The sequence below is a fragment of the Capsicum annuum genome, chromosome 11 (genome assembly GCF_002878395.1).
Source record: "Capsicum annuum cultivar UCD-10X-F1 chromosome 11, UCD10Xv1.1, whole genome shotgun sequence".
In the NCBI taxonomy this organism is placed as follows: Eukaryota; Viridiplantae; Streptophyta; class Magnoliopsida; order Solanales; family Solanaceae; genus Capsicum; species Capsicum annuum.
The window spans coordinates 228,584,801-228,598,534 of record NC_061121.1 but is presented as its reverse complement, the minus strand read 5'-3'; the positions used below and the strand labels follow the sequence as shown (position 1 = coordinate 228,598,534).

At 36.0% G+C, this 13,734-nt stretch overlaps 1 protein-coding gene across 9 annotated transcripts; it reads left to right on the top strand.

The window, feature by feature from the left end:
- Positions 1 to 204: 204 nt before the first annotated feature.
- LOC107847615 (B2 protein) lies at positions 205 to 12,956 on the top strand. Of its 9 annotated transcripts, none has more exons than XR_007047517.1 (9): positions 205 to 623; positions 6,032 to 6,092; positions 6,188 to 6,272; positions 8,559 to 9,286; positions 9,367 to 9,569; positions 9,755 to 9,841; positions 9,923 to 10,039; positions 10,133 to 10,704; positions 12,456 to 12,956. XR_007047517.1 is itself a non-coding variant. In XM_016691984.2 (5 exons), exons 2-5 carry the CDS (start codon positions 2,284 to 2,286, stop codon positions 8,574 to 8,576), a joined length of 618 nt encoding a protein of 205 aa, XP_016547470.1. In that variant the 5' UTR covers positions 221 to 623; positions 2,277 to 2,283; the 3' UTR covers positions 8,577 to 9,287. The 9 variants fall into 9 exon arrangements, 1 of the variants encoding a protein (XP_016547470.1); XR_007047520.1 differs by having other exon boundaries at positions 12,433 to 12,883; XR_007047519.1 differs by lacking the exon at positions 12,456 to 12,956 and adding an exon at positions 2,277 to 2,737 and having other exon boundaries at positions 233 to 623; positions 8,628 to 9,286; positions 10,133 to 11,127.
- Positions 12,957 to 13,734: the final 778 nt, after the last annotated feature.

The following is a 13,734-nucleotide window of genomic DNA, read 5'->3' as shown; positions in this document are numbered from 1 at the left end:
TAGACACAGAGAGTAGGTTATATTTGAACTCTGGGAGATAAAGAACATGATATCGTAATGAACTTTTTGGTGACGGTTATCAAAGCGTTGCAATAGATGGTCTATTGCAACGGTTTCAAGCGTTGCCAAAAATAATTATTCTATTAGCTATAATTTAACACTATAACCATTATATTTGATACTAAACGTTGTAATAGATAAATAAAATAAGCTATTGCATTGCTTATTTTGTACCCTCCATTTTACCAGGGAAATTTTATGAAGTCCGCCAAAACAAAATAACACTTTAATAAAACTTTTTTCAATGTCTCAAAATCTACTCCACTCTAAACCTACTCCCTTCTAAATCATTTGCAAATTCCTAAATCTGTGAGTTTCAATCGACGACCGTTGTCGCTGTGGACTTTCAATCGACTGTCGGCGTCGCTGTGGACTTTCAATCAATGGCCGGCATCGCTGTGGACTTTTAATCAATGGTCGGCGTTGCTGTGGACTTTCAATCGACGGTCGGCGTTACCGTGGGCTTTCAATCGATGGTCGGCATCGCTGTGGACTTTTAATCGACGGTTGGCGTCACTGTAGACTTTCAACCGACGGCCGACGTCGCTAAATCTGTGGAACCGGTAAGTGAAATCGTAGCTCCGCCCTACTTCAAAAATGGTAAAACAAGAGGAATTTGTAAGATGGTTGATTTTTGAAAAATTTTGATGTGTATTAATTGCTTCATTTTCTATGTGTTTGAACTGTAAATAGGGCTTTGTTCATGTTAAATTTAAGGGCGATTGAGTTGTTGTAGTTATGTAGTGGTTGTTTTCAGCTTGAATTCGACTTGGTAGTTGATTTGTTTTTTGGAATTGCTTAGCTGATTTTTAGTGTGTACAACTTGATTGATGCATAGGGATTGATTGATTACAGTGAGCCTTTAGTGTGTATTTTGTTGTTTTCAGCTTGAATGCTTTTTGTATTTTTGGAACTTACATGTTTTCATGCGATCCTCTTACATGAAGCAAAAGCAATGGTGACAGCAGAGTTTAAATGGGCACCAAAAACATGCCCAACAGTGTAGATCATAACCATCGTATCCAAACCCCATAAAGCTGCTATTCCTAGAATGCTCATGTTCTTGTTCACCACCATGGCAGCAAAACTAGCAAACATCAATAAGTATGTGCCTAATTACTAAGTTGATACTCACGAAGAGTAGTGAATTCAATACAAGAACATAAGCATGACAAAATGAAAGCAAATAAAGCGATTAATTATTGAAATTATATTCCCCGTTGAATCATCAAGTTACTAGATTAATGAGCACGTGTATACACACATCAACCACACTAATCTACTTTGATTTTCCATGTCCACCAGCTTTAGTTAAATGTAGGCCAGCTTCAAGTTGTCATTTTAATGGTGCTAGAGAGTTCTTTAATCCACCAGATCTCGAATCTGTATTTATTATTAGACATGTGTAGAGAGCAAAATGTTGAAGTAGAATTAGTAAAGGGCCAAAAAATTATAACTTTATGGAACCAGAAAGAGGCCCTTTTGCTCTTGTTATGTTTTTTTTTTACTTACTTTCTTAAGTTTAGTAATTTTTTTTAGTAGGTTAGGCTTTTGATATTTAGATAATATATAATGTAATATACAAAATATTAGATATGGTGTCAGTAGATTATGCTAGTTTAGTTCACTGCATGTACTCTTTTGTCATGAAGATCGCCTCATGATAAACCACGTAATCAGGAATGTAATCTAGAGAGCACTTGCAGGATGCAGGTTTCAAGGCATCTTATTCCTGCAATTAACATATTCCCAAATACCCTTCAGCATAGCTGCATTATGAAAGTACGCAGAACAGATTGTTTTCCGCACAACATCCCAATCAGGACCACAGCAGTTGAGTGGAATTTTGAGTGTCTTGAGGATGTCTAGCAATTGGGATATTATTTCCATAGCATTGAGCAGACCTTTGACCTGTAAAAAGTGTTCATTACACTAGTCTGCCTGGTGTTGATTAGCTTTCCATTGCTCGTAAACATTAAGCAATGTAAGGTGAACAGATTCTGGCACAACAAACTTTTCCCTAGCAGCATCACTTTCCTCTTCCCTATACTTGGGTCGAAAGAAAACTGAAGGCACGGAAAGCATAGAAACAATTGTCAGAACCTCATTTAGACTTTACATTTGAAGTTTTTTTCTTTATTTTGTGATTTAAATATTATTTTCATATTTTAACTTATCATGAATCATAATTTTGGTGATTTCGGTGTTTTATGTAGGATTTAAATGGATAGTGAAGATAAAAGTTGGATGAATTGTTTAATATGGACTGATAAATTCGAGCGTGGAGTGAAATATTTTCTTAAAAAGGCGTTCGAACGAGCTGCTCAAGGAAATGAGATATTATGTCCTTGTAGAGACTGCAAGAATCAACATTGGCGTTATAGAGATGTGGCGGAGGATCACTTGCTTTCTAGAGGGTTTCTTCCTAGTTACATCAAATGGACTTTCCATGGAGAAAGCACTTCCTCGAGAAAGACACATCATCAAATCAATGATGATGAAGGTTCTAATATGCGTGATGATATTGATGGACTACTTCACGATACGTTTAGAAATGTAGATGTTGAATCGAGGCATGGAGAAGGAGTTGGAGAGGGATTACCTGAAGATGCAACTAAATTTTTTAAATTATTGGAGGAAGGAAAACAACAATTATATCCTGGGTGTGAGAATTTTAGTAAGTTGAGTTTCACCATTCGGTTGTTCTTGTTTAAATCATTGCATGGGTTGAGTAATGCAGCATTTTCAGATCTCTTAGTGTTGATAAAAGAGGCCTTTCCCTTTGCTCAGATACCAGAGTCTTTCAATAAGGCTAGAAATGTGATAAGAGATTTGGGTCTTGATTATGAAAAAATACATGCATGTCCTAATGATTGCATGTTATTCTGGAAGGAAAATGAGAAAGTTGAGATTTGCTCTGTATGTGGGACTTCTAGATGGAAGAGTGTTGGTGGTGCCTCAACCAATGCAAGCTCTAAAATTCCTGCAAAGGTTTTAAGATACTTTCCCTTAAAGCCTAGGCTTCAGAGGATGTTCATGTGTCCTGAAACAGCTGTTGCAATTAAATGGCATGCTAATGAACGACCGAATGACGGAAATCTAAGGCATCTTGCTGATGGCCAAGCATGGAAGGATTTTGATCGTTTGTATCCCAACTTCTCTAGAGATCCTCGTAATGTTAGGTTAGGTCTCTCGAGTGATGGTTTCAATCCATTTCGAACCATCAGTATTTCTCGTAGCACATGGCCTGTTATGCTGATGAACTATAATTTATCACCATGGATTTGCATAAAGTCGGAGTATCTTATGTTTGTCAATTATCATTCCAGGCCCATCTTCTCCTGGAAATGATATTGATGTATATTTGCAACCACTACTTGATGAATTAAATGAACTATGGGAATCTTAAATAGATACTTATGATGCTGAAACCAAATAAACATTCAAAATACGTGCAACCTTAATGTGGACAGTTAGTGATTTCCAGAATTACCAATGCTTTCAGGATGGAGCACTAAGGGAAAATTGGCATGCCCTACTTGAAATCGTAACACATGCTCTCAATATCTCAAACATAGTCGAAAGATGTGTTATTTGGGTCATCGAAGATTTTTTCCACTTGATCATCCATTGCGAAAAGATAGGAAGTCATTTGATGGTAAGGAGGAACATAGACCTGCACCCATTCCTTTGTTGGGTATAGAAGTTCTTGAAGAGTTGTGCGAATTCAACAATATTTTTGGAAAGGGCAAAAAGAAAAGGAAGGGTCCTTGGAAGAAAAGATCTATTTTTTTGAATTGTCATATTGACCAGATAACAAATTGAGGCACAATCTTGATCCAATGCACATAGAAAAGAATATATGTGATAGTTTGCTTGGGACTTTATTGGAGATAGATGGAAAGTCAAAGGATCATGTAAATTTTCGATATGACTTACAAGAAATAGGAATACGGGAGGAGCTACAACCGGTAGAAGATAGTAACGGAAATGTAAGTTTGGCTCAATCTACATTCTCCATGGAATCGAAACAGAAAAAATTATTTTGCAGTGTCTTGAAAATGTCAAATTACCTAAAGGGTGTGCTTTAAATATATCAGATCGCGTGCATATAAAGGAGATGAAGATATCTGGTTACAAGAGTCATGATGCTCATTTTATAATGCATCACTTGCTATAAGTTGTTGTTAGAAAAGTGCTACCTAAGAATGTTGCATTGACATTGATTAGGTTGTGCAATTTTTTTTTAGCCATATGTAGTAAGGTTATTAGGCAGAGAGATCTTGAAAAACTAGAGTTTGAAATTGGTGAAATTACATCTAACCTTGAAATGATTTTTCATCCAGCATTTTTTGATATAATGCTACATTTGCCTGTTCATTTAGTAAATGAAATTAAGCTTGGGGTTCCTATTCATCTTCATTGGATGTATTCCATTGAGAGGGCCCTATGTAACCTTAAGGGGCTCGTTCGTAACCTATCATGTCCAGAAGCATCAATAGCAGAAGGTTATTTTGTTGAAAAGTGCTTCACTTTTTGTTCAAGATACCTACATGATGGTGTGAAGACGCAATTTAGTAGGTACCAAGCTGAAGATGAGGAATCCATTCTGAATTTGTCCCCTATATTCTCTAAGAATGGTCATCCAATTGGAAGTGAGAAGAAAAAAATTGCACTTTTTTTATGGATACAAAGTTACGTTATGAAGCACATCGATATATCCTTTTTAACACGGGGATGAAGAAGTGGAAAAGTTCATCGAATAAGATATTTACATATTAAACTTCATTTATTTGTTTATGATAAGGTACATAAACATCTATTTATAATGACCTAGTAATTATATTTTCAATATTCTTGATTGCGGGAAACATAAAAACTCATTGAGTAATCATGCTAGATCCAATGCATGGGTAAGAGCAAGGAATCATAGTCATGAATTCAGCAGTTGGTTTGAAGAGAAAGTTAAAAATATTGAAGTATCTCATCATTTAAAATGGCTATCTAAAGGGCCTAATATGGTGGCCAAGAGATATAGTGCATATTTCATCAATGGATATCGATTTCATACAAAAGATCGGTATGCCCCACTCAAGACTCAGAATACTGGAGTGACTTTATCAGCAACAACTGATAGTTTTGCTAGTGCTAGGGACCAAAATCCCATAGATGGAGTGGTGGTTTATTATGGAGTTATTTGAGGTACCATTGAGATTGATTACTATGGTTGTTTTAGTGTTGTATTGTTTAGATGTGATTAGCATCAAAATGAAGTAGATGAGTATGGGTTAACTCGGGTATACTTCAACAAGTTATGCAGTCAATATGATCCTTTTGTGTTGGCATCACAAGTTTATCAAATTTTTTATGTTGCGGATCCAATTGAAAAAGATGTTTATTATGCAAGAAATAAAGTCCCTGTTGATTTGTATGATCTAGAGAAAGAGAATTGCCCTAATATAGGAGAAACTTTTTGGAGGGAGCCTAATGATGACATTGGTCCCTCAACTAGAATAGATGAGGGTGACTTAAGATGGGCAAGAGAAGATGGAGCCGTTGTTGCTGTTGATATTCCGTCTACTGAAGAACATTCAGAAGATATAGTTGTGGAAGTGTGACAATACTGATTGGGATTGGATGGAGGCAGATGATTAGACAAGAAAGTTCTTTTAAATAGATTTATCGTCCTTTATGTTGTAGAAATTGGTTGAATAGTGTCAAAGTTTGAATCTTTTCAGCTAGTAATGGTTTTCCTAATATTGATTATTCACAGTTTTTTTCTTAATTATTCTTGATTGTTATTTTTCTCTGTTTGATGTTGCTTGTAGTAAAAGTTTTGACCAGTAGGTGGAATTGAGTTATGTTGAGTGTATTGAGGCGAGTTTATTCATTGATCAGTGAAATTGTATGCTCTTAGTTCTTTCAAGATTGGTGCTTTTGTCTAATATCTACTACTACAATTATATTTCAGGCTTTTCATCACGTTACAGGGACTCCGTTAGGCAAATCACACCTGGATTGCCTCTTTTCTTGTACAACTACTCAACTCATCAGCTTCACAGAGTTTATACTACTATCACACTGTTCTTCTTTTTGATTCATCGAGCTAATGCTTAAACTGCTGCAGGCTGCTAGCTTTGGTTGGCTCAAACATTGATCCATCTACTTGGGAGGACAAGAAGCACCCTGGTGAATTTTGCTTTTCTGCTCAGGTGAGAAAGTTATTTAGCATATAAATTCTTTGGGATTTGAACCCTGGGTCAAAAGATAACTTATCTAACATCAAACCTAGTGCAATCCCAGTTGAAAAATAAAACTCCCTCCTGAAGATGATAGAAGGGACCTATCCACATCAATTAAGTGAGTGCAGGAGCAAGAGTTAGTACTGCATTTTTTCCCTTGTCCTTCTCTTCAAATAAAAAGGTTTTAACTTTAAATGGAAATAGTGCTCAGAAAGATACCAAAGCTTTTGAAGATAGACGCATCTGCAGGTCATTTATCGCATAGAAAGCAGGAGAGGCCTACAATTACAAGAAGTGTATCAGTTATAAAACCAAGTGAATTCTTAGGGAAAATGATCTAAATAAAATCCATGCCACTATTGTATTAATCATTGAAAAGGGCTACATTCAAAAGAAATAATACTCACCTGGGAGACATTATTTACTTCTTGTGATAATTACTATGAGAAAAGTTTGCATCTTTACTGGTTTCTCAAGCTATTCACTTGTTGCCTATTCTTTATTGGCCTAAGCAGCAGGGTAACCAATTGTGTAGATTTTGTATTTATGAACTTCGTGATGAGGTTAATGCTCATGGTAGTGTTCAAATGTCTAAATGAAACAGACCTAGTTCAAATATCTGAATGAAAGTTTGCATCTTTACTGGTTGCTCAACCTATTCTCTTTTGTTACAAGCGGCCTATGTTATGGTAAAGTGTGAATATTTTAAGCTGATTTACTTATTGCTTTTTCTTACTAGCCTACCTTGTAGTGCCTGAATTATAAATGTTTAGTCCAAAGTCATTGCATTGCCTTAAAATAGCGGTATGGTCTTTTTAAAATATGAAATAAGTTATAGATTCATCTCATTTAGACAAAGAATGAAACCTTATTATGCTAAGAAATTCGTTTTGATGCCTATTTTGATTATCAAAAGAAAGCAGGGGGCCCTTGACTGCCTCTGCAAACAAGATAGCTAGAGGTCCATCTGGTATCTGTTCATTTGTTTCCATCAAGTGGTCAACATCATAAGAACTCCTGCTCCTTGTGCCAATTATAGAAGTAGTTTGAAAGAATCCTCTTTGCATCATTACTGTTAAGAAAGTTGCATAGACAAACAGTATCACTGTTAAATGTGAGAGAGAAAATTATCTTGCTGAAACTCTTAACATCAGCAGCTGGTTGTTCTGTTATGTTTCTTGTTTCTCTTTTTCCTTTTCCTTATGGGAGTGGTGGGGGGACTGGAGGGAAGAAGGAGGGCTTAGAAGCCAGAAAAGAGAGATTATACAGAGCTCTGGTGAAGAATGCGTAGAACTTTGGTAGTCAAATCAGCAGCAAATATACACGCAAAACTTTTTACCAGCCAGAGTATATTCAAGGCGTGAATAGTGTTAACAACTAACAATTAGTTGTTTGTGGAGCCTGTTTATCACGCCATTAGGCTCATGAGCCACAAATCTCCAGCTTCAAATGATCTCTTGGGGAGACATATGGCTATTCCTATCATGCATTCTCAGCTTTTAATCATCGATACTTCACTAGTTCTCTTGTAATATAATTAAAAATAAGTCGGCTATTATTACCATATACCCCTCTTTCTTTGCAATAACCCAAGAACAAAAATACTAAACTGTCAAGATATTCACTGGAAAACCAATTTCAGAGATGCTTAAGTTCAAGAAGCAGAAAGGGGTAATGTTAAAGAAGCTTACCTATACAGTTCAAGCGAACATCATCCCTTTGAGGTTTCATGAGAACTGCCAGTGCCGAGTGTAGGAGCTACGAGAAACGGCCAAATAAACTGGGAGGATCTTCACTATCTTGAGACACATTGAGTAGGAATAATTTGTAAAGAACGAACAGGACTTCCCCTTGAATGGGTATATTATACATAAAATTTCAGCTTATTCTTCGAACATTGCTCTCGCTTTTGGTATTCTTTCTATATATGTGTTTGTTCTGGTCTCTTTCTGTTATGTTATCCTATTACAATCGAATGAACTTGTAATGTGAAGCCTATTCATTATTGGTAGAAGGTAGAAGATCAAAAATCTAGTATAGGAAGGAGTTCAATGAGCTAGGGAACATATTGCATGACCTGGAAATGCGTGTTATATTACATCCTAAGAAATTCTCTTCCTATCGATTCTGTATAGCATAGTACTGATATCACAATGCATGTTATTAGGAAAAGGTTCCTGTTCTGGTCAGCAGAAATAAGTTTTTCTTTGTTATTTTAACCAGCTTGACATTACATTTTTGCTCTTGATCTTATAGAGACTTAAAAAATCATGAATCAACAAGGGTATTCGAGAAATCATCAGAAAGCTAAAAACTTTCTTTCAGCTGGATCACTAGCAGCTCTACAAAACAAACAAATACTATAACACAAGAAGAAGAAGAAGAACACAGGCTGCATAAATGCAAAGGAAAAGAATCAAAAGTAGAAGGAGAAGTCAAACAACGTTCCACCTATATCTCTAGTACCAGAACAAGTGCAACAGGTGCCAGCTATATCTCTAAGTATCAGAACAAGCGCAACAGGTGTCTCCGGATTCCACCTCTCTTGCAGAACCAGTAGAGGAGCAAGTGCGACAAGAATTGCTAGACTCCTCCATTCGTGCATCAAAACCCACAGTTGAACGAGTGCAGCAAGATCAGTCACTACTTCCTAATTTACAAGCAAATGAACAATCTAGAGTATATTTTAGTTCATACTAGTTAAAAAAATGTCTGCATTTTAGTAATTTTATTGTTGATATTATTGTAGGCCCTTCAACTAATAAAAGAAAAAGAGGCGCTACACAAATGCAAGCAGTACATGGACGGACTAACCGTCAACTGATAGTTCTAAATGAGTTGAACCAGCCTATTGGTCCAACTAAAGCGTGGTCACTGAATTTTCCAGCTTTCTTGGCACATTGGCAAGGAATGAGACATTTTGTCCTCTTAATCTCACTTGAACAAAGTTGAAGACATGCGATGAAATGTGGAGCTATATTCAGGTTCTAAGTTCTTAATATTTTAATTTATACTTGAATGCTTTTCACAGTTTTTACACTAACCCAATTAAACCAAATTATAGGAGAAATATGACATTCCCAACAACGGGAAAGATTGGGCTATGAGTTCAATTGATGCAGCGTTTAGAGGGTTTAAGTCCAGACTAAGAAAGATTACTTTTATGCCTACACCAATGATGAAATTCGAAGGGCAAAAAGGCCTACCTTTGTTCCAGAACCTATATTTGAGGATCTCTTTAAGTATTGGAATTTAGAATAAGTTGAGGTATGATATCAATATGGACAACTATTATATTATTGTTAGCATGCATTTATTATTGAATTCATCACGCTTGATATTCTTTTTTATGTTGTTCTTTCTTTCGATAAAAGGCATCAAATTCTGTGTGTTTAAACCTTCATTGCCTTGATCTTTTTATTAAAAACTTATTTATAAATATTGACTTGCAGGATACTTCCAAGACTAACGAAGAAAACAGGAAAAAATTTAAGTATCCACACACTATGGGCAAAACAAGTTTTGCTTTAATCTGCGAGGTTTGGTGTTTTCTCATATTGTTACTATGAACTTGTTGAATTTACTTGATAATATTTTAATGCTGACTTTCATGTAACTAGGAAAAAAAGAAGGAAAATTCTGGTGTTTTGTCAAATAAGGAATTCTTTGTGGCTACTAGAACAAGGAAACCGGATCGAGTATATAAGGACACATCTAAAGAGATCAGAAACAAAATAGTATGAAATTTTCTATTTCATAATTGATCAAGATCATTGTTTTCTTAAATATTGAATCAACTAAATTTACTTGCTCTTGAATCTGATGTGTAGGTTGAAATGGAGAGAGTAGAGACTCAGGAAAATGAAGATAGTAATCAATCAACTGATGCATTCACACCAGTTATGGGGACTGATCCTGGTCGAGTAAGACTACTCGGACGTGGTGTTATCAAGACTCTTTTGAAACAGAAAGCAAGTGATTCTGGATCCTCTTCAAAACCTGATGAACTGGTAGAGAAGAGATTAGATGAGCTAGAAGAGATGATGCAACAAAGAATGAATGCTCAAAGAGATGTCATTGAGCGAGAAGTTATAATGAACATCATTGCATAGCTTCAGCGTCTAAATCCAGGATTAACACTTGATCTTAATATGCTAGGATTCAATGTTCATTCGTGATACGAGTCAAATGGCCACCTTAGCTTTCGATGACATCATTTGAAGTCAGGACGTGGGGCATCAAGCTTTGGTCACATTGAGGATACGGGATCCTACATGGAGGGGTCGATTTGCGTACACCAAAGAGCAATCCCACACGTGGAAGATTGCTGGAGCATTAATAATTGAGGACTCACGGTTTTGGGCCTTCATTATGGGCATTTTGGTCACTTAGCCTTGTCCAAGTAACACTCTATGACCACCTTTTTTCATTAAGAGTATTATGGTTATTTTGTTATGTAATAAGTTAGACTATAAATAGGTTCTATTAGTTCATTTGCTAGTTAGTTTTTATGAATGATTAAATATTAAAAGTCCTCTCTTTGAGAGTAGAACACCTTAGTGTAGTCTTAGTTAGGGCTTGGAAAAACCAATATTGACATTTGCTTAGAAACAGTGGTTCTTGAGGTGAGTTGATTCCCTTAGCGGTCATCGTAAGAAGATTGGTGTTTGATTATTGCGACTTTGAGGGCCTCTTCATTCAATACATGTGTTGGTTCTCATTGTTTCGTAAGATCTTATGTCATCTTGCTTATTCCTTATCTTATTTCACTTTGTATGTTTGTATCATGTCTTCTTTATCTCATGTATTTGCGTTGTTGGTGTGACTTGTCTCTATCTTGCTCTCGGTTTCTTCTTGTGTTGTGGACTGTTTTAGCACTTCGTAGATCGTTCTCGTATCATTTGGTATCAGAGCTAAGACTGGTTATGTTCCTACACTACCAATCTTGGGCTCTCTAAGTCGGAAAAAATAAGGTGTTGAAAAACTCAAAAATTATAATTTGTCCACGTTTTTTTTTTGTGTTTAGGCCGATTTGAAGCCTAGTTTTCTTTTATTTTTTATTTTTTTGTTGTTTCTAGTGTTAGTCCTTTCTTTACTAACACTTATAGAGTCTAGATCTAAATTTTGAGTCATTTTCAAGTTGTTTTTGAACTTTGAAGGTTGCTTTTTTTTAGGATTGGTGGCTTGAAAAAGTGTTGTTGAAGTTTGTTGTTGAGATTGTGTCTTTAAAACGTTTTGTTGATGTTGTTGTTGAGGGTTGGGGCTTGAAAAATGTGTTATTGATGTGTGGGATCCAACCTGAACCATAGAACTCCAAGATTCAAAAGTTGTGTTTTTGGTGTTCTTCACCATCTTCATATTTTGTTAAAGAGAAAATGGTTGTTTAATCTTAGAAATTGAAGAAAGAGAGTGTGTCTTGTTGTTAGTCTTGAAAGACACAACTCTAAGACATCCAAAGGGGAAAGGGGACAAAAGGATTTCAAAAGTTGTCTTGCCAAAAGAGAGAAAGTCCACCTACCAAGACTTACAAAAAGGGAAAGAGCCAAAAGTCTTTCAAAAAGGTGTTTAGTCAAAAAGGTACAAAAGAGTCAAACACTTTTTGAACTTGAAAAAATGGCTCCAAAGTCTTATTGTTACCCTCTCATAGCCGAAATTCCACCATTCCCCACTTGAAATTTGATCAATACAATTTGAAGACAAGGAAATTTCTCAAACTTTCAACAATTTTAACGTCCAATAGGAGGTTGCCATGTCATCATCCTAAAAACCGACCCTCTTGTTTCTTTAGTTTCAATTTTCTTAATCCTAGTACTAATAGACAAACTAGTAATCACCTACTAGGTTGTTAATTAGTTTTTGAATACATTTCTTTCGTGTCTTTGTTATTTGTGTGCTTTTTTCGTTTGTAACTCGTAGTAACTTTTTTGTTTCAAGTTCGTAACTGAATTTTGTTTTGTGTCTTGAGTCAATCAAAACATTCCGACCGCTAAGTAGAATTGACATCTTATTGACTATCGGAGTATAAGCAACTTTCAATATTCGACACTCCAATTGTAAGGATCACAAAGGTGAGTGTCTAGGAGTGTTGGTGAGGAGCTTTTACTACTAATCTTGTTTGTTCATTTTGTAGGTTTGTTTCTTTGTTTGTTTTAGGTACAATTGCAATGGAACCCAAGGCTTCCACCTCTCAAACCACGGACAACAATGTCACCAATGTCATTTTGGCCTACCTTGACACTATTTCTCGAGACATGGCTATGATGAATGAAAGATTGGATCGTATGGTAGGTCCAAGGGATCAAGTGGGCTTCTCAGAAATATGTGAAGATGAAGACTATAGCTCATGTGACTAGAAGATAAAATAGCTAACTCTTACACTTTTATGCGTGAAAATGAGAATTGTGTGGCTAGTAGCCCATTGAGTGTGAGTAGTGACTTACTTACTTATGAGTCTAATGATTCTTTTCCCCTTTTTGATGATGTACATGTTGTGGGTGTGGATACACTAGTTGATCCTATTGATGACCAAATTGACTCTTCTTGTAAGATCAATTTATGTCCACCTAGTGTTGAAGTCAATATGTTGAACGAGAGTACATCATCTTGTGTAAATGGTGTTGATCAACTTATTTGTGAAACTTGCCCACCACTTGAGGTTATGTGTGTTGTAATTAATGGAACTCAAGTGAGTGAAGTATTTGAGAATGTTGGTCAACAAACTAGGAGTGAACCTGTGAGCTATCCTTGTGATATGGATTCCATGGTTTGCGTAGCTCATAGGGATAATCTTGTACTTGAAACCTCTTTGAAACTTGATAATTGTCTTTTAGAGAGTAAAGAACGAACTTGTTCTAAATATGCCTATGAGATAGGTCATGCTCTCTTTAGGTATAATGTTTTGTTTGAAGATGATTTGAACACTCCTAATAAACCTAGTGGTGAAAATGATGGTATAGCTTGTCTTGGAGGCTATAGCCTATATGTTAACCCACTATGGTGTGACAACATTCCTCCTAACGATGGAAATCTCTTTTTGAAAGATGAGAGTACTCTTAAGGGTAAGGAATGTGTAGTCCATCTTGAAAACCCGAGGGCAAAGGTGTCATTGACTTCTTGGGGTAATGTTTCTAAATTTGCATCCTTGCTTGACACACTTGTGCTTATATTTCATGAATACTCACTTGAGAATGCCAAGTTGCCTATTTTCTTGAAGGAAAGAATGTGTATGTGCTTAAATGCTTTATCTTCACCCGTGTATACCTTTACACTTAGTTCTTTCCTATACTACCTCTTTGTCTATGATGACATCCATGCTAGTTTTGGATTTGTATTATGTAGAGGTAGGAAACTTGTTGGTTGGTCTACTTGTTCTAGTGACTATGTTATGTGTGTTTGGTGGGCTTTAAGACCAATAGTGGCACCATGTTTGATG

What these genes read in the sequence shown, in the direction of transcription:
- LOC107847615 (XM_016691984.2), top strand. Translation starts at nt 2,284, where the DNA reads ATGGATAGTGAAGATAAAAGTTGGATGAATTGTTTAATATGGACTGAT. An exon ending in TCCTGGGTGTGAGAATTTTA is followed by an intron (nt 2,738 to 6,031) that starts GTAAGTTGAGTT and finishes ATTATATTTCAG; the next exon opens with GCTTTTCATCACGTTACAGG. An exon ending in CCTGGATTGCCTCTTTTCTT is followed by an intron (nt 6,093 to 6,187) that starts GTACAACTACTC and finishes AAACTGCTGCAG; the next exon opens with GCTGCTAGCTTTGGTTGGCT.